Source organism: Miscanthus floridulus, chromosome 12 (genome assembly GCF_019320115.1).
Source record: "Miscanthus floridulus cultivar M001 chromosome 12, ASM1932011v1, whole genome shotgun sequence".
In the NCBI taxonomy this organism is placed as follows: domain Eukaryota; kingdom Viridiplantae; phylum Streptophyta; class Magnoliopsida; order Poales; family Poaceae; genus Miscanthus; species Miscanthus floridulus.
In genome coordinates, this window is record NC_089591.1 from 75,847,555 (window position 1) to 75,866,817 (window position 19,263).

Consider the following 19,263-nt stretch of genomic DNA (forward strand, 5'->3'; position numbering starts at 1 on the left):
CATCAATTGGTTCGTTACCAAAGAATTGATACACCAATATTTATGGCAAAAGTTTTGTCAAGTCTTTAGAAAGTTCTTAAACTGCATAAAAGAGAAAATTGGCAAGCCTTGATTTTGGCAGTCAACCAAATGCACACCTATGTTTTTTGCCCTAAACTTTGGCAGGCCTTGATTTTGGCAAGCCTTAGTTTTAGCTTGCCATAGTTTTGGTTGGGCAAAAATTAGTATCTAACCAATCAGGCCCATAATACCATCTTCAAATTATTGGCCTCATCCAAATCATTTTCTATGAATAGTATAGTGTCATCTGAGTGTTGAAGGATAGAAAGGCCTTCGTCCACCAAGTTTGGCACTACCCCTGAATTGTCCACTTAATTATTGCAAAGTAGAGAGTGCCAAACGGAAATAGAGGCTCATTTTCCCCTCTGGGCTCTGATAATAAACCACCAGTGTGATCTGTGCTGTAAAATAAAAAACTAAAAATCTACTGCTGTCATTTCCCCCCGCTACTGCGAGTCAATGGTCATTAAAGTGCCAGTGTTCAGAATATGAGGTTATCATCTCATATTTGCGTCGAGTGATTATTCTGCTTTAATTACCACACCAAAGCATCGAATTCGAACGCCCCACGAACACTTGTGAGCGCAGAGGATTCAGGATTCGTAGAAAGCAGACAACAGAAGCATCCATATACTTGGATGAACTGACAGAACTTTTCACCATCATCATCTGCTCGTCATATATATTTACAATCAGGAGGACGAACCGGTCGGTCATGTTCCAATCCAAGCCAAAGCTCGGCTGCTGAAACCTCAAAGCTGGAACAGAGCAAGAGGACCTAAGACCTATGACCTATGACTAATTAGGGCCCCAGCAGCTGAGGTACATGACCGTCCTCATCCCCTCCTCGGCCTTGTCCGCTCTCCTCCTCTCCGCCGGCGCCGGCGCCAGCTTCTTGGCCTGCGCGAAGCTGGGTGCGTTGGCCTTGGCGGTCCTGTGGAGGGACCGCAGCGCGTAGTTCCAGCGGCAAAGGCCCGCCTGGTCCTTGAGCGCCTCCACGGCGCCCACGCTCATTGCCACCATCCACGACGCCTTCGCTGCGCCCGCCATGTCCTCCTCCTCCTCTTTCTTGGAGATTAGCTTGTTTGGCTTCAGAGGATCGCTCGCTGATCGCTGTAGACTTGTACTGAGTTGCTGTGAAAGAATTGTGATGCCGTGTTGTTCATGCTAGGCGGGCGGGGTGGTGTGGGTTAATATACTTTTTTTGATCGGTGGTGCGGCGGGGCGAAACAGGCGGCCGCGCACGCTGGTTTCCCAGCAAACCGGGGGCTTCAGTTCAGGGCTTCAGGCGCCGCTGTCCGCATCCGCACACCTCACTCTGCCGTCTTGCCGCCCTGGACTTGCCGGATTTTTTCTTCTTCACGGGCCCAGCGGCTCGCTCTTGTTTGTTTATTTCGCGTCTGGCCCATACCCCGTAACGGGCTAGCTACTGGTACATGGGCTGCTGCATGCGGTCGAGCCGCTTCGGGCGCAATCGAAGGCTTCTTCCTGGAGACCCTCTAGTCTGATGCTGGGCCCTCGTCGCCAGAGCATATATGGTTGCATTTGCATTGCAGCGTTATCCGCTCGCCCGATCCCGCGGCCGCGTCCTTCTCTTCCTCACCCTCTCCATCCGATCCGAGCACTAGAGTCCAGAGACCAGAGCATAGCAACGGAGGTGCTCTGCTCACGTGAGAACGATCGATCCAGCTGCAGGTCCCCAAGCTATGCAGCACATAACCAGCGCGTGCAAGCCGAGTCACGCCTCGTGCGCAGCAGCAGCCGCGCCGCTGCCGCCCAGGGCCATTGCTCAGACGAGCAGCCGCCGTCCCCTGCCGTCGTGTTGCAGGTCGAGACCCAGTGACCAACGGCGTCTGGCTGGCCGGAGCTGGAGCCAGATAATTTGATCCGTTGATGCTGTAATCAAGCACTGACCTGACCACCTGATCTGACTGCATCTTCGATTGCTGTAGCTAGAGATGCAGCCTCGAGACTGGCGGTCCGGAGGAGATGCCAGGAGGAGGGACAAGCAGCAGCAGCAAGAAGCGGCGACCGACGACGAGCAGCAGAAGAGGACCTTCCTCAGCCTGGAGGAGGCCGGGCTGGTGGAGATGTCCGGCCTCAGCACGCACGAGCGCTTCCTCTGCCGCCTCACCGTAAGTCCGCATTTACAGGGCTGCGGTGACGATTGGACGAGCAAGGATCATTTACAGGGCTGTTTTTGCTGCTGTTGTGTTTCTTTTCAGATATCGTCACTGAACCTGCTGAGGGTGATATCGGAGCAGGAGGGCGTCCCGATCGAGGAGCTCAACGCCGGCCGCGTCTGCGACTGGTTCCTCAAGGACAAGCTCAAGAGGGAGCAGAACGTCGGCACCGCCGTCCTGCAGTGGGATGACCCTGGATTCTAGTTCTAGTTCCACTTTCATGTTTCATCCTACGCAGATCATTTCCAAACGCCTGAACAAAGACTACAGGACAATGCCATTCTATGGAGGAGGACTATGGTGGAGAAGAGTTTTTCCGTGTCAGTGGCTCAGTGCCTTTGCCGGATGCTCATGGTTGACGAAGGAGACGAGCTTAATGGCATGTTCACTTGTTCAGTCTTCATCATACCTGTATTCTCTAGTTGCATCAGTTCATCACCATGTCTGAACTCTGAAGGGGCATGATACGACACGAGACGATACGTCCTTACTTCAGGGCTTCACGTCCTTTATGGTCCAGCAACCAAAGCTAAAACTTCACTTCAGTATTTAACGAGCTGTAGTACTTTAAAAAAAAAAGGATTTAACGAGCTGTACCAATCTCTGAGTATCTCAGTTTCAAGAATGGGCGCATCAAATCTGACTATCGAATAATAATTTCATGCGAATTCATCGGAACTTCGATTTGAAATCATCTTCGCAAAGTTCCTGTAGCGTTAGATAATTTCCCATGGCAAACAGAAGAGTAGAGGCAAACTGACACTCGGTCATTGACTCATTGGCCAAAGCCAAACACGAAACACCCAAACCTCAGAGACGCCTGCCCGCTCATTTCGTCGAACACCTCTGCCGCCGCCGCCCTCGTCCGATGCGCCGCTTCTGCCACGTCCCCCGCGGCCGGCGGCCGGCCGCCGCTCCCCACGACCACCAGCAGCTCCCGCCGCCGGAGTGGATCGATCCGTACCCGGACCTCGCGGACCCAAGCCCGTACGCCTCCGGGTCGGCGGCCCCGCCCACGCCGTCGCCGTGGCTGCCCCGCGTGATCTCCCTCGTCCTCCGCTCCCCGCCCGCCACTCTAGCCACCGACCTCCGCGCCTTCTGCAGGACCGTCCTCCTCCGCCTCTCCCCGGCCTTCGTCGCCGCCGCGCTCCGCTCCCCGCAGCTCACCCCGCGCCCGCTCCCGTCCCTCCACTTCTTCCGCTCCCTGCCCAACGGCGCCGACCTCCTCGCGCACCCGCAGCACCTCCTCAGCTGCTACGTCTCCCTCCTCCACTCCTTCGCGCGCTCCAGGGAGACCGCCGGCCCCGACGCCGCCGGCCAGGCGCGGCAGCTCGTCGCGGAGCTGCGCGCGCACGGGGACGCCGTCCTGAGGCACCTCGCGCCGGCGTCGTCGGCCTCGTTGATCCGCAGCCTCGCGGCGTTCGGCCTCTCCGAGGAGCTACTGTGGGCGTGGCAGGCCATGCGCCTCGCCGGTGTTGAGCCGTCCAGGCTCACCTACAACTGCCTGCTGGACGGCCTTGTCAACGCCGGCCTCCTTGACACCGCCATCAACGTGTTCGACGCAATGTCCACGGAAGATCGAGTGCAACCCGACGTGGTTTCCTACAACATTCTCATCAAGGGGTACTGCCGCGCGGGGAGGACGCAGGATGCAATGGCACGGCTCGCGGATATGAGGGAACAGGCAGAGCTCACGCCGGACAAGGTGACATACCTCACTCTCATGCAGCGCCATTACAGCGAGGGCACGTTTCCACAATGCATAGCACTGTTCCAAGAGATGGAAGAGAGGGGAATGGGGAAGGAGATACCTCAACATGCCTATGTGCTGGTGATCGGCGCCCTCAGCAAGGACGGGAAACCATTTGAGGCGCTGGCTGTGTTTGAGAGGATGATGAAGCGAGGTTGCCCAGCCAATGCAGCCATGTACACTGCGCTCATTGACTCGATGGGTAAATTCAGGAGGGAGAAAGAGGCAATGGCACTCTTTGAGAGGATGAAGGCCAGTGGAATTGAGCTTGACGCGGTCACATATGGTGTGGTTGTTAATTGCTTGTGCCGATTTGGCAATATGGATGAGGCAGTTGCGTGCTTCAGGAGTTGTGTAGAGAAGGGTGTTGCAGTGAATGCCATTTTCTATACAAGCCTAATCGATGGCTTTGGAAAAACCGGGATGGTTGACCAAGCAAAGGAGCTCTTCGAGGAGATGATTGCTAAAGGATTTGTGCCTGACTCGTATTGCTACAATGTTCTAATCGATGCATTAGTCAAAGCAGGACGAACAGACGATGCTTGTGCTTTCTACAAGAGAATGGAAGATGATGGCTGTGATCAAACAGTCTACACATACACCATTCTCATTGATGGTTTGTTCAAGGAACACAAGAACGAGGAGGCACTGAAGTTCTGGGACAGCATGATTGATAAGGGAATCACCCCAACAACTGCAGCTTTCAGGGTCCTCGCCAATGGACTCTGCCTTTCCGGTAAATTCAGCCGTGCATGGAGGATATTGGATGAATTGGCTCCAATGGGGGTGATTCCTGAGACGGCTCATGAGGATATGATCAATGTGTTGTGTAAGACTGGCAGATTCAAGCAGGCCAGCAAATTGGCAGATGGCATTGTGCAGAAGGGCCGTGAGGTACCTGGGAGGGTTCGAACGATGATGATCAATGCGCTAAGGAAAGCAGGAAATACTGATCTGGCATTTAAACTGGTGCATAGTAAGATAGGCATTGGGTATGAAAGATCTGGCAGCATCAAAAGAAGAGTGAAATTTCAAACACTGTTTGAATGATGATCAATGCACTAAGGAAGAAAGCAGCAAATACTGATCTGGCATTTAAACTGGTGCATAGTAAGATAGGGCCTGTTTGGTTGCCAAATTTTTTGGCGAAATGCTACTGTAGCATTTTCGTTGTTATTTGGTAATTAGTGTCCAATCATAGTCTAATTAGGCTTAAAAGATTCGTCTCGTGGATTTCGTTTAAACTGTGTAATTATTTTTATTTTTTATTTATATTTAATGCTTCATGCATATGTCCAAAGATTCGATGTGATGGGGAATCTTGAAAAATTTGGCAAAATGAGATGGAACTAAACTGGCTCATAGGCATTGGGTATGAAAGATCTGGCAGCATCGAAAGAAGAGTGAAATTTGAAACTAGTTGAATGAGTTGCCGATATTCTTTCTCAAAGGTTGAAGGCATGTGTCCAGTTTCACTCATAGGGTTGGCCACATTTAGATTTCTGCATCTCAGAGCAGTAGGAGAAAATCTCAACCTAAAACTAGTTGTTAGGGGAGCTACAAACCTTTTTTTTAGGGTTTTGAAAGGCCTCATCTCCAATCAATAGAATGAGAAAATTCCATCCCCAATATTTATCTTCTGTCATGTGGGCTCCATTTGTCATTCAATATTTTACTTCCCGCGCGTTTCTCTCTTTCTCTTCCCGCTCCGAGCGACGTATCTGCTCCGCCGCCGCCCGGCGGAGAAAATTGGACCGCATCTGCTCCGCTCGCCTTCGCGAGCACTCCGCCGCCGCTCCTCCGAACAGTGCCAGTGGGGGCGCCAGGAGCTTCGGCAAGGCAGCACGAGAAGCTGCAGCAAGGCGGGTGTCTTCTTCCCCGCCCACGGTGATGGCCCCCGCGGCCACCATCTTGCCGTCAGCGTCCCCTTCCCCGTCCCTGGCGCCGGCAGTTGGAGCTCGCGCCAAACTACAGGTTTTTCTCAGGGGTGGGAATTGAAGGACCGGTGGAGATGATCTTAATCACTTCGGTTATCGGCTTGGGTGTCGGTTTTCGTAGCACACCGAACCGATATAACATCTACCGAAGTAACCGAACTACGCAAAAGGGAGGAGGCAGTGAGGCACACCGCAGACAGCCACTTGCCCAGCCCACAAGGGCACCAGCGCCGCACTCCCCGTCAGGCCGTCACTCCCCCGACTCCCGCACCAGCGCCGCACGGCACGGCACCCTAACCCTAGCCACCACATTGGTCGCAGCGGCGGCGACGGCGGCGGCGGGTGAAACGACGGCGACGGCGCGGCGCATCGGGCTCCGACGGCGCGGGGGCACCACGCAGGCTCCGACGGAGAGGGCGCGCGGCCGCGCAGGCTCAGCACCACCCACGTGAAGATCTCCTTCCAGTACAATGTCGGCAGCTACCGAGGAGTCCAACGTATGTCTTCTACTCTTCTTCTCTTAAGTTCAGACTTCAGTTATCCTTTCTTGGTTTCTTAGATCTTGCACAAATAGACCAACCTAACCTATGCTTGATCTTAAGTTGTGTGTTTCATGTTTTTATTTATATATGGGGGACACTGATGAAACCGTTGCAAATCAGGTGAATGAAATGATAGAGGTTGACGAGGAGGACGATCAGCAGACCGAGGAGGATGAAGGTGAACAGCAAGAGAAAGAGGAAAACAAGAAAAGGAAAGCAAGTGCTCTAAGTTCAGATATTTGGGATCATTTCACCAAGGTAAAAATTGCAAATGGGGAGGAAAGAGCCAAGTGCAAGTACTGTGGGAACTTGTGTAGCTGTGACACATAGACAAATGGAAATAGTAGTGTTGGTACTCTATCTACTTCGGAGTTTGATCTTGATGACCTTAGAAACAGTTTTGCTGAAATGATAATTGAAGATGAGCAACCATTTGCCTTATCTGAACGCCCCGGCCTTAGAAATTTTTTGGCCATAGCATGCCCACATTTTACTTTACCCTCAGCCACTAGAGCTTGTGTCGAAGTGCATTATGTCCAGAAGGAAAAGCTGAAGAAGTTTTTAAAAGAACACTGTGGAAGGGTTAGCCTCACAACTGACACATGGACATCCAATACCAACCAAAACTACATGTGTGTGACAGCACATTTTATTGACAATGATTGGAAGCTCCACAAAAAGATCATTGGTTTTTTCTTGGTAGAGGGTCACAGAGGGGAAGATATTGGAAAATCCCTAGAGAATTGCTTGGCAGCATGGGGAATTGATAAGGTTTTTACAATAACAGTAAACAATGATAGTGCAAACAACGATGCAATAAAGTACATGCGGAGGGTCTTGAATGAATCAAATGGTAGCATTGCTAAAGGAGAGTATCTACACATGAGATGTGCTGCACACATAGTTAACTTGATAGTTAGTGAAGGCCTAAAGGAAATTGATAGGTCTGTGGTTCGTGTCCGTGCTGCTGTTAAGTTTGTCAAGGGTGAAACATCTAGATTGGCAAGGTTTAAGAAATGTGCTGAATTAGCAAAGGTACAGACCAAAGCCTTTCTTACCCAAGATGTTTGCACTAGGTGGGACTCTACTTACCTGATGCTAAACACTGCACAGCAGTATGAAAAGGCTTTTGAAAGGTATAGTGATGAAGACCCATACTATAAACTAGACTTAAATGACGAGAAAGATGGTCCAGGAGTTCCTGAAAAATCAGATTGGGATAATGCTAGGAAGATGGCTGAATTTCTTGAACATTTTTATGAACTTACGCTCCGTGTTTCTGTCACAAGTTGTCCAACATCAAACACTTATTTTCATGAGATTGATGAACTGTTGCTTTTGCTGCAAGAGTGGTGCCACAGTGAGGATAGGTTATGTAGTGAAGTGGGTAAGAGAATGCTAGTAAAGTACTACAAGTACTTTGGGGAGAAATATGGAGAGAGGCTGGGGGACAGAGAGAAGCGAGGAGAGAAAGATAAGGGGGATCAATTGCTGAACCTGAACTTCGTTGTTTATTTCTGTGTTGCAATTGATCCAAAGTACAAGCTTTCAACTTAAATAAAGATGGCTATGATGATCTTGTTTGGTGATGAGATAGGAGAGAAATTGTGGGAAACAGTGAACACTTCTTTCCATGCTTTGTTTGAAGAGTATAGAAATATGTATGCTCCAAGTGATAATGCACCACAACAGCCCACTGAGACTCAAGAACCACCTCCAGAGAGCAAAAGGTCGTTCAAGTCTATAATTGCTGAGAAAATGAGGAAACGTGGGGGTGCAAATGCCACTACCAAATCTGAACTTGACAAGTACTTTTCAGAAGACAATGAAGAGGATAATGAAGGGTTTGACATTCTCAAGTATTGGAAGGGCAATGCTAGAAGGTTTTCAATACTGTCTCGCATGGCCCGTGATCTCTTAGCAATTCCTATCTCAACTGTCGCTTCTGAATCAGCCTTCAGTAAAGGTGGACGTGTTCTTGATGATTTCAGGAGCTCACTCAACAATGGTTGAGCGTCTGATTTGTGCAAGTGATTGGATTCGTGGATCCAATGTTGTTAGAGTTGAAGAGAATGAAGAAGAATTGTACAAGCTTGAGGAAGGTACTTGTTAATTTTAATGCTATCTAGTTCTTTTATGTTCTTCATGATTCATTTCTATCTACTCATGACTAATGTTGCATTTCATATTTCACTTATTGTAGAACTGGGTGCCCTCACTATTCCTAAGGAGACAACAGAGTGTTGAACAAGCCAAAAGTTTGATGTTGTTGCTGTCTGGAAGGAGTGTTGGTGCACTCATCTTTGATTTAATCAATTTGTGGCCACTGTGATCATGTTTGCTTGTAATAATTTAAGTTTGAACCACTGCTAGTCTGCAATCTGCTACTGGCCTTTGAACTTCATGTATTGTTGCCTTGTTGGTTCGGTTATTGTAGTATTGAAACATGAACTGCCGAAATGGTTATTGTAGTATTATTTACTGTGCTAATCAACTGTCTCTGTGTTCCTGTCAGTGTGCTGCAATACTCGTTCGGTTGTGTTCGGTGCACACCAAACACTGAACCGAAATAGAGCACCGGACATGTCGAGGTTTGGTATTTGCCAGCACCGATCGGCTCTGAGTTTTCCAGCACCGAAGGTTTTTTACACCGAAAAAAACGATTGCTCAGCCCTACTCATGGATCACTTTTCAGCTCAGGCTATCGCTATGAAGAAAAGCCTCCCTTCTCAAAGTTTTGTGTTGAATCATGTGGTAGCTTTGAGTAGTTAAGAAAGCTGCCGTCACACTAGTTTTAAACTGATAATGTAGTTACATCTCTCAAGGCTTCCTCTGATTTCTGGAAGGACTGATCCAAGACAAGATTTATAGATAATAACACACTTGTACACTACTAGTGGCAAATTCTAGCACAGTTTATTACCAGGTTGATGAATCTTAAACAATTTTTGCAGGGCCAAAAGGTGGACTACTGAAGCAGCATGTGAAGGCAATGAATGCCTATAGCCGTCAGCAGGGCACTATTTTAACTCGGTAGAACCAACGCACGATTCACACAAGACAGGACAATATCGATTCGGACTATTATGAGATCTCACTCGATTGGTTGTTCTGTTTAGGGCCTGCACGGCTTATGCCGGTTTCGGCTTATCTATTTTACGTAAATTGAGGCACTGTAGCGTGAATCTGTTTTTGTAAGCCGGGGTTAAAATGAACTAGAAGCTGAAAAAAATCAGTTTTTCTGGCTTCATCGGCTTTGGCTTCATCGGTAAAGCCGTTTTGGATGAACCGTGCCAAAGGGGACTTTAATCAGAACAACTGATGAGCCTGGACGGTGAGAATGGCCTAGACCCCTATCTTAAGTTTAGAGCTCTAAAAACTTAAGTCTAAAACTCTAACGTGAGTTGGACTAAAATTTAGAGTTAACTTTAGATCACCTAATTAGAGCTTTAGCTATAAAGTTTAGAGATCTAAAGTTTAACGTAGAGGATCCAAACATGCTCTTACTGTTCATTTAAGAATGGCTAACTATCTTCTATTCCCTCCTGTCCAAATAAGTCAAAACATAAGGCGTTTATTTTTCAAAACAATTAGCATTGCGTATTCTCCCTCAAAACAATTAGCATTGCGTATTCTCCCTCCATCCCCAAAAGAATGTTTTCTAAAACAGTGTCATGTTTAGGCCCTGTTCGCATATTTTTCAGCGAACGAATATTGTTTTTCTCTCACAACAAATCAGCATAAGCATAAACCAAATTTTAGCGAAACAAACAAGGTATTGACCGATTATAAATTAAAAAGTATAAATATTTATAATATCAAATAAACATCATTAAATTTACTACAAAATATATTTTCATACTAAATTGATTTGAAATCATAAATGTGAATACTATTTACTAAAAACTTGGTTAAACGTGAAGTACTTTAACTAGCACACATACCATAATTGCATTCTTTCACTAGCCTATTCACTTGTTGGTTTCAGTCAGGGCTTACCAACCAGCCAACAGTGTCTTTCTCTCACACCAAACCAACACCAACTATGTTTATCAGCCTAGAAACGATAGTATTCAAGCAAAAAGAGCGTACCCAGTGCAGAGAGCTCCCGCTCTATGCGGGGTCTAGAGAAGGATGTCAGTGGAAGCCTTACCCTCGCCTGTGCAATGCGAGGAGACCGCGACTCGAACCCGGGACCTTCCGGTCACAGGCGGTAAGACTCTACCGCTTGCACCAGGACCCGCCCTTCATAGTATTCAAGCAAAAGCGTTTATTTTTTCAAAACAATTAGCAGTTGATGACACAGAAAAACTGGAGTTCTAATTGACTAATATGCTAATTATATCTGAAAATTGCACTCTGTAAGTGATCCGATAATAAAATAACAGGCATTACAGGTTCCAAACTTGTATTATATCTTGCTGTATAAAATCTGACAAATTGTCAGGCATGACTAATCAAATCAACTGTGAGAAACGGCGTTGGAGCACATGTTTTTACAAACACAATTACAATGTCAAGTATATTTGGTTGCCATTCTCACTGATTACAAAGCAATCGACCAAGAAAGTACACAAATAATCACATTACAGGTCTCCTCCATTCTATTAGGAAAAGAACACTACAATCTTTTATCTTCCGGGGAGAGGAAAGATAAGTCCAATGGGCTTGGTAGATATGAGTCTGCAACATTCAGAAGCTAGTTAAGTACCACACAAAATTGAATTTCAGCTTCAATATTTAAATTGCACAATGCAGCTCAAAGAATGTCAAAACACAAAATCACTATGTTTCCATGAAACTTAAGAAATGGAACTAAAAGAGAGAAATAAAACATAACAATAATGCAGCAATATTATCTCAGTCTCTGAATTCATGTCATATTAGATACTGTTTCTCCAAGTAGGTTCTCCCTGAAGCAGGGACTTGGATACATAGCAGATCCATTTTGCAGACAGAAACATCACTGAAAGATGATTGCTTGGATTCTGATATGACCTCAACCAAGCTTTACGATTAAGCACAACTTTCAGAATAAAAGGAAAGAGCACGAAACAAAAACTGAGAAGGAAATAAGGTTCTTCTGTAATGCCTCGGTTTTATCAAATGATGTCATATTATGTACCATGCTTCCTCAAGTAGGTTCCCTGCAACAGGGACTTGAGTCCACAGGACATCCATTTTGCAGACTAATCATCACTGGCAGTCTCACAAAGTAATTTATCTTGCTGATGAAACACTAGCAAAGAAAAAGAATAATCATCTCACCAAGGAATAATCATTACATGAGCAAAAACATACAACTAAGAACCCTAAGTGTACCAATCAGTCATCAAAGAACAATTCTCACGTAGACTAATGCATGCAGCCAACCAAGGCAAAACATTAGGCCTTGTTTATAAACCTCAGTAAATGCCCATGTATCTCATTTGTATGTAGGACCCCAAGTAGGTTCTCCCAGAAATAGGGCTTGGAGTTACCTACACCTCACATGTTGGGCAGCTCATCATAGGTTACTGTGAAGGTGAAAATTGGAGGCATTTGGTTCATAAGCTTTCAAATATAACAGTGAAAGATAAGAAAGAGCTGAACATAACATAGGTGAATATTTAAACCAAAACCACAGTGCACAAAAAACACCTCAGAAAATGCCCATGAATTTCATTTGAATGTAGGACTCCAAGTAGGTTCTCCCTGGCAAGCAGGGACTTGGAGCTGTCTACACCTCACACATTAGGCAAATCATCATAAGCAAGAAAATTGTAAGCACATTTCTCCATCTATGTTCTGCCAAATAAATATGGACAATTTCATTCAAGAACAATATCCACCAAGAAACAAAAAAAAAAGCATATACATTGTTCAAAATGTTGTTAAATGCTTTGTTCATAAAGCTCAGTAAAGCCCGTATATCTCATTCGAATGTAGATACCCAAGTAGGTTCTCCCTGAAAATCAGAGACTTGGAGCAATCTACATCTAATTCAAAGGGCGATTCATCATTGCCTAGTAAAAGATTTTCATATAATATTACAGACTTGCCAATACAACAAAGGAAATTGAAAGCTGATGCTAATCAACTTATCATGACAATAATCATCGAACATTAAACAAGCTGAGGACAAACAACCGCAGTTGGCTGATTTAGTGAGAGATTTTAGAAGCAATACCACGACAAGAAACAGTAAGCTTCCACGTTAAACTCACCAATAATTGCTATGTGCCTCCATGACTGGGCTGCCTTGAGAGTGAACATTCTCAAGAAACCAAAGGTGAGGAGAGGCACATTGACATACACGAAACTACACATTTGATCTCTCAAACGAAATCACAGCATAATCACAGCGAAACCAAAATCACAGCCTAATCATAGCGAACTACATGGTGACAAGCAATATAAGCAATATATAGAGAACGTAACATCAAGAGCTTGCAAGGAAAAGCTTACCCTCCGTCAAGTGTTAGCCTTCTTATCCGGCGAACTAGAAGACTGAGAAGAACCAGTCGCCGCCGCAGGTGCGTCGTGGGAGCAGCACCCACCGGGGCCGTGGTGGTGGTGGTGGTGATGGTGATGCTTCTTCGGTTGGGGCTGCCGGAGAGGCTTGCGCATATCGTACGCGTCCTCCCCATCGGCGTAGTACTTAGCCTCGATGTCGTGGATCTGGTACCCGAGGGTGGAGGTGTAGAGGTTGAAGGCGGCGCGGTTGGATCGGCGGACGTGGAGGGAGACGTACTCGGCGCCGAAGACCTGGTCCATGGCTGCCTGCGCGGCGGACATGAGCTTGGTGGCGAGCCCGAGCTTGCGGTGGGAGCGGAGGACCGCGAGGGAGGTGATGTGTCCGTGGCAGGGCTCGGAGGGGTCCTCCTCCATCTTGGCGAGCACGTAGCCGACGATGCGGCCGCCGTAGTCCTCGGCGACGAAGAGGAGCTGCGGCCACGACAGCATGTGGTAGAGGTAGTACTTCATCTGGTAGTTCTCCGGCAGGCACATCAGGTTGCACGCCTGCATCGCCAGCAGGTCGTCGATGGTCGCCTGCCGGATGCACACCATCTTGACCTCTGCCTAATTCTAACCTCTACGCTCTCCGATGCGGTGGATTCGGTGGTTCTCCGGCGATAGGTCGTGATGGTGATGCGGACGGCGGCGGACGCCTGGCATTAATATAGGGAGGGGCTCGGGAGGTCTTGACCTAACCCTAGAGAGGAAACGGGCCGAAATAGGCCTGTGGGCCGAGTGATTTGTTGCTTACGAACTTTAGCCGTGTTTGGCCAGCCTATGAGCAACAAACAATCTTAAACCCCTAGCTTCAAAAAAAAAAAAACAATCTTAAACCCACTTTTCTAATCCTCATTTAGAGAAATTCATATCCACTCAAAAAAATAGAGAAATCCATATCTTTGTGCCATTCTCGCTCTCTAGCTAGCGAGAAATTCATAACAGAGAATAACAACATTTGAAGATTCCAATTGAAGAAACTATTAGAGAACTTTTTTTCACCAATATCTATATTCCCATTAACATGGAATGATATAAAAAAACCTCTTAGAGTTGCTCTAAACTCTGGAGTACATGACATGTATCCAAACATAAACTAAACATTCGAATTTGAGTGCAAAAAAACAATATATCAGAAAGGTTGTCCTCTACCGTGATTGACCCGTTTTCCATACAGTCACTGCATGTGACACAATTACAGGTTTGTGCATAACCGCAAAAGTTTTTTCTTGAACTCACTCTCTAAATATCATTTGCAGAGTCAATATGATAAAAACGCTCTTTATATATTTTTCACCTTTCAACAATTTGTTTATATCTTGTATACGAATCCGGCTCTTCATCATTGGCTAAGGAATCCAAAATGGAAGATAGATGTAAGGAAAATGGACCCTAGGCTCATTTACTTTTGGATTTTGATGTTTGATGACCAACACAACTAAATTGTACTAATAAATTTGTAAGTGATTGTTTTGTAGTTCAATAGGGTGCAAGACGTGACTTGGACGAAGGCAACGTGATGATCGGATGATCAACACCACAAGCAAGACCTTAGAAGTACAAGAGAAGACCTAAGATATCAAGCAAAGTCCAAGCACGAAGATAGGAACCAAGCCGAACGTAAGATCGTGAAGAAACGAGCTCACATAGGTGACCAGACGCTGGCGGAAAACAACCGGACGCTCTGAACAAGAGGCTCGGCAACAGCAGGCATGATCGGACGCTGGAGACAAATCGACCGGACGTAGGACTGCAGCATCTGATCAAGTACAGAGAGATTCTAGAGCGGTGAAATTGCGACCGGACGCGTCCGATGGCATGTGACTGAACGCTGACAGCGTCCGGTCAGTTGATTGCGGCTCTAACAGTCGGGACGACTGAACGCGTCCGGTCAGGACATGATCAACGTCCGGTCAGTAGCAGAAAAGCGGAATTTCATCCTCAACGGCTACTTTCTTCGTGGGGCTTATAAATAAACCCCTCCAACCGGCCATTTGAAGTAAGTGGAGCTGAGGAAACATATCTAGGATGTTGATACATCATTTTAGTGATCTCCACTTGCATAGTGCTTTATGATTTATTAGGTGATTAGTGTAGGTGCTTTTACGAAGTGCTTAGGTTGATTAGACCACCGCTTATGCACTTGCTCTAGGTTTAGGCCTAGTGTTTAGTGAGGTTTGCATACATGTCACCACTCGGTCTTAAGCGCACCATTGTTGTACATCGAAGAGGCTTGTAGTCTTATGAGATCACACCAACCGCGGTTGTGGTGTGGCCGCCACCGTGTACCAGAGGAAACAAGGATAGCGGCGTTTTGGCCGGAAGCTTGATAGTGAAGACGGCGGTGAGCATCTAGGAGAGGCTTACCGAAAGGCACGTCGAAGGCCCACTTGCACGTGGAGAAGGCCCGAGGTTATCCATGGAGTTACCCGACCGGGAGTTTGTCCCTTGCGAGGGGCTCCAACGAGGACTAGGGGGAAGCTTGCGTGCTTCTTGATACCTCGGTAAAAATACCAGAGTCGTCGATAGGAGTTTGCATATCTCTACCTTGCTCTTTAGCTTCCGCGTTTACATTAGTTGTATTACTCCTTTTGTGGTAGAGATAGCAACACACTAGTAAAACCGTAGTTGCACATTTAGATAGTTTATCTTTTGTATAGGTTTTGCTAAGATTAGAAAAAGAGGCCATAGTTTAGAGTTAGAATTTTAAGTTGTCTAATTCACCCTCCCTTCTTAGGCATCACGGTCCCCTACAAGTGGTATCAGAGCCGATTGGCTTAATTTAGACTTTTGGCTTAACCATTATTGAGCCGATGCTATTTAGAGTGGTTGGGATGGATACGTCTAGGCCTCCGCACTTTGATGACACTAACTTTCTCAATTATAAAGCTAGAATGGCTTGCCACCTTGAGGCGATTGATTTGAGTGTTTGGAGAGTCACTCATGATGGGATGAAACCCATTAAGAATCTCGATAAACCCACGAAGAGTGAAGAAAAGGAAATTCATTTCAATGCTAGAGCTAAAAATTGCTTGTTTGAATCATTAAGTATGGATGTGTTTAACCAAGTGTTCACTTTAAATACGGCACATGAAATTTGATTAGAACTTCAAGAGCTCCATGATGGCACATCTAATGTCCGTGAGCAAAAATATTATCTAGCTAAACAAAATTATGATTCCTTTACAATGAATGATGATGAGCTTGTTTATAATATGTATTCTCATTTGAATCTAATTATCAATGAGTTCCATTCAATAGGATTAACAAAGCTAGATGATGCGGACATCGTGAGTAAGATCATCTCTATGCTACCACAAAAGAAATGTGCAAGCATCATTACCATCCTTCATAACATAGAGGACTTGAGCACCATGACCCCGGGCATAGTCATTGGCAAGATAGTGGCATTTGAAATATCACGTAAGATGGGTCAAGAAGAATCCTCTTCATTAAGCAAAGGCAAAGCTCTTACATGTAGCAAGAAAAAGAAGATGAAGGGCAAGCAAGTTGAGACAAGCTCAAGCTCAAGCTCCTCAAGTGAAGATGAAGAAGAAGATGAGGACGACGACGATGATGAAGATTCAAATGATGATGATCAATCTTCCTCCTCCACCTCCGACCTTGATGAAGAATCAATCAAACTAATCAACAAGATAGAGAAGATGATCCAAATGCTCAATGTCAAGAGTGTGCCCAAACAAATTCAAGATCTCATTTTCACCAATCAAAGAAATGAGCAAAGAAAGAGAGGATGCTATAGATACGACGAGTTGGGGCACTTTGTGAAAGTATGTCCGAACTAGACCACACCCAAGACAAAGAAGAAGGCATACAAGAACCAAGCCCTCACATCAATAAGGTTATGGGATGATTCTTCAAGTGAAGAAGAACACTATCACAAGAGGTGAGGCCGTAAGCACTCATCATCAACCTCTTCTCGTATGTGCCTTTTGACATGAGGTAACAAAAGCTTATCCTCTAGTGAGAGTGACAGTGATGATGATATGTCTTCTTATGATAAAATTATGTAACAAAATCTTAATTATACTAAAGTTTGCACTAGTTAACAAAAGAAGCTCAAAAAATTAAAAGAAAAGCTAGATAGTTCACAAGAAGCATATAAACTTTGCTTGAACAATATGAGAACTTTGTTAATCTCAATATTGAACTATCTGCTAAAATTGAGCAACTTGAGGCTAGTGCAACAACAATTACATGCACAATTAATGATGAGCAACTTGTAAAGAAAAATGAAAAATTAAAAGAAAAGTTAGTTAGATCACAAGATGCTTATAAAAGTTTGCTTGCTAAAATGGAAACCATGTGCAAATATTGTGATGAGCTAACAAATAAAGTTGCTAATCTTGAAGCCGTTAGTACAACCCCCACCAAGGTATCTAAAAAGAAAAGTTCTATCTTTAACATGCCTAAAAAGGATGCCTCTACTTCTTGTAATGATTTATGTTTAGACTCATCTTTGTACAACCAAATTTGTGTTGAGAAAGTTGTTGTAGATACATGCACACAAGAGGTTGCAAAGGAGAATGAGCAATTCAAGCAAGAAGTAGCTCACCTCACCAAGGACTTGACTCAAGTGAAAGGCAAGGCGAAGCAAGCCCAACTTCATCAAGATAACACCGTCAAGGAAGTGAAGAAGCTTGATGAAGGACAAATCATGGTTTGCTACATGTGCCATAAGGAAGATCACAAGTCCTATGAGTGCAAGGTGAAGAATGGGGGAGGAGCAAAGAAGAAAGAGAAAAAGCAAACAAGCAAGCTCTTCAACACCTACACCAACAAGGTGGACAAGAAGGCCTCCATACCATACTTGTTAAAGAAGAAGAAAAATAACAAGGTGGTGGCCATCAAGGTGAACAAGCAAGCCAATAATGGGGTCAAACGCTTTTGAGTGTCAAAGGAAATCATTTCCAATATGAAGAGCACCAAGAAGGTTTAGATCCCGAAAGGGAAGTGAGAAGTCCGATGGACTTCGGGGAATTTGGAGACTTGGCAAAAGTATGGATGCATTTTATGAGGTGCATCATTATGGATAAAGTCATTGCTAACTGGGTTAGTGAATACTATGGACCTAAATTCCCCTTTACATGTTAGGTAACTAGATATTATTACTTTAAATTGGTATCCTTAAACATCTAGTTACTTTTTATGCCTATATTTGCATTTGCATGCTTATATCCTTTGTCATGCATACACTAGGTATATCTTATGGTAGGCTTGCTCGGTTTTATTCTTAACCCTTGGAGCAAATCTACATGGTTTAAAATTATTTAGGAGCATAACACATAGCTTGTCTTTCGATTGTTCATCTAATATGTGCCAAAGTCTAAATTGTAGATAATTTCTCCCGAATATCGCCTTCAAAAATGACTCTCATGTGATGTCGTCTTTCAAGTGGTATTTTTTATTCTAAAATCAATGTTCATATTTCCTACAAGTATTCTATACTTATGTGCATAAATTTAGAGAGAGGTTACTCTACAAGTTGGATGCTTTGAGACTAACACATTTTCAAGCTTATCATGTGTGTAGTAGTCTCATTGCAAGGAAAATAGAGTCCCCGGAGTTAAGCATCATACTTTAAATATCCACCACCTATTGCAAGTGGTAAAAATCAAATTGATTTCCATATGTGGTATTTCTAAACTGATATAATCATATTGATTTTATTTTAATATTTATATGCTTTCTCCATGCATTATATAGATTAAATTCCCTTGAGCAATAATTTGCCATTTATGCATGTGCTTTGCCTTCTATCATATGAATGCATATATTTAGAGAGAGCTTAGTCTATATAATGTGAGAGTCAAATTTTGTGACCTATTCCACTCCACATACAAAGGATCACAAAGTTTGACCCTCCTTTGTGCTACTAATGTCTTCCTTTTTGGCGTTTGATTTCAAAGGGGGAGAATTTAGAGGACCAAAAGTAAGCATTAATTTATAGGACCAAAAGCTAGATCATAATAATTTACAAGTGGAATGGTCTACAAGTGGTAATGGTCCGAGAAAGGGAGGATAGTGGATTATGGATTAGCCTATGTAACGGGTAAAATTTGTAGGATCATAAGCAAGGCTTAAATCCATAATACTACATGGGACTTTTTGCAAGGGCAAGATAAGTTTTCAAGTGGTACCTTCTAGTCTTACAAGTAGTATCTTTTAGCATCATATAACCTTGTCTCTTGCATTGTATCCTAGCAAGTAGATAGTTTTTAAATTCTATTTTTTTATTTGCTTATTTTGGTTGTGTTATCATCAATCACTAAAAA

At 44.9% G+C, this 19,263-nt stretch overlaps 4 protein-coding genes, 2 non-coding genes and 2 pseudogenes across 6 annotated transcripts; 3 read left to right on the forward strand and 5 right to left on the reverse strand.

Annotated features, from left to right (window-relative positions):
• Positions 1-673: 673 nt before the first annotated feature.
• LOC136498380 (uncharacterized) lies at positions 674-1,234 on the reverse strand. Its single transcript, XM_066494315.1, has one exon. The coding sequence runs from the start codon at positions 1,108-1,110 to the stop codon at positions 859-861; it is 252 nt and encodes an 83-aa protein (XP_066350412.1). The 5' UTR covers positions 1,111-1,234; the 3' UTR covers positions 674-858.
• A 365-nt stretch (positions 1,235-1,599) lies between these two features.
• On the forward strand, positions 1,600-2,890 carry LOC136498238 (uncharacterized; annotated as a pseudogene).
• Positions 2,891-3,061: 171 nt separating this feature from the next.
• On the forward strand, positions 3,062-5,828 carry LOC136497541 (pentatricopeptide repeat-containing protein At1g03560, mitochondrial-like). Its single transcript, XM_066493376.1, has one exon. The coding sequence runs from the start codon at positions 3,112-3,114 to the stop codon at positions 5,041-5,043; it is 1,932 nt and encodes a 643-aa protein (XP_066349473.1). The 5' UTR covers positions 3,062-3,111; the 3' UTR covers positions 5,044-5,828.
• A 2,207-nt stretch (positions 5,829-8,035) lies between these two features.
• On the forward strand, positions 8,036-8,485 carry LOC136496167 (zinc finger BED domain-containing protein RICESLEEPER 2-like). The gene has a single exon (XM_066491864.1). The coding sequence runs from the start codon at positions 8,036-8,038 to the stop codon at positions 8,483-8,485; it is 450 nt and encodes a 149-aa protein (XP_066347961.1).
• A 2,378-nt stretch (positions 8,486-10,863) lies between these two features.
• LOC136496722 (N-terminal acetyltransferase A complex catalytic subunit NAA10-like) lies at positions 10,864-13,617 on the reverse strand. Its single transcript, XM_066492472.1, has 2 exons — positions 12,920-13,617; positions 10,864-11,155 (listed from the first exon to the last, which is right to left on the reverse strand). Exon 1 carries the CDS (start codon positions 13,520-13,522, stop codon positions 12,926-12,928), a length of 597 nt encoding a protein of 198 aa, XP_066348569.1. The 5' UTR covers positions 13,523-13,617; the 3' UTR covers positions 10,864-11,155; positions 12,920-12,925.
• On the reverse strand, positions 11,875-11,986 carry LOC136498746 (small nucleolar RNA Z278; annotated as a pseudogene).
• Positions 12,111-12,225, reverse strand: LOC136498739 (small nucleolar RNA Z278). The gene has a single exon (XR_010769744.1). It is a non-coding gene; the product is annotated as a small nucleolar RNA Z278 (small nucleolar RNA).
• Positions 12,365-12,478, reverse strand: LOC136498741 (small nucleolar RNA Z278). Its single transcript, XR_010769745.1, has one exon. It is a non-coding gene; the product is annotated as a small nucleolar RNA Z278 (small nucleolar RNA).
• Positions 13,618-19,263: the final 5,646 nt, after the last annotated feature.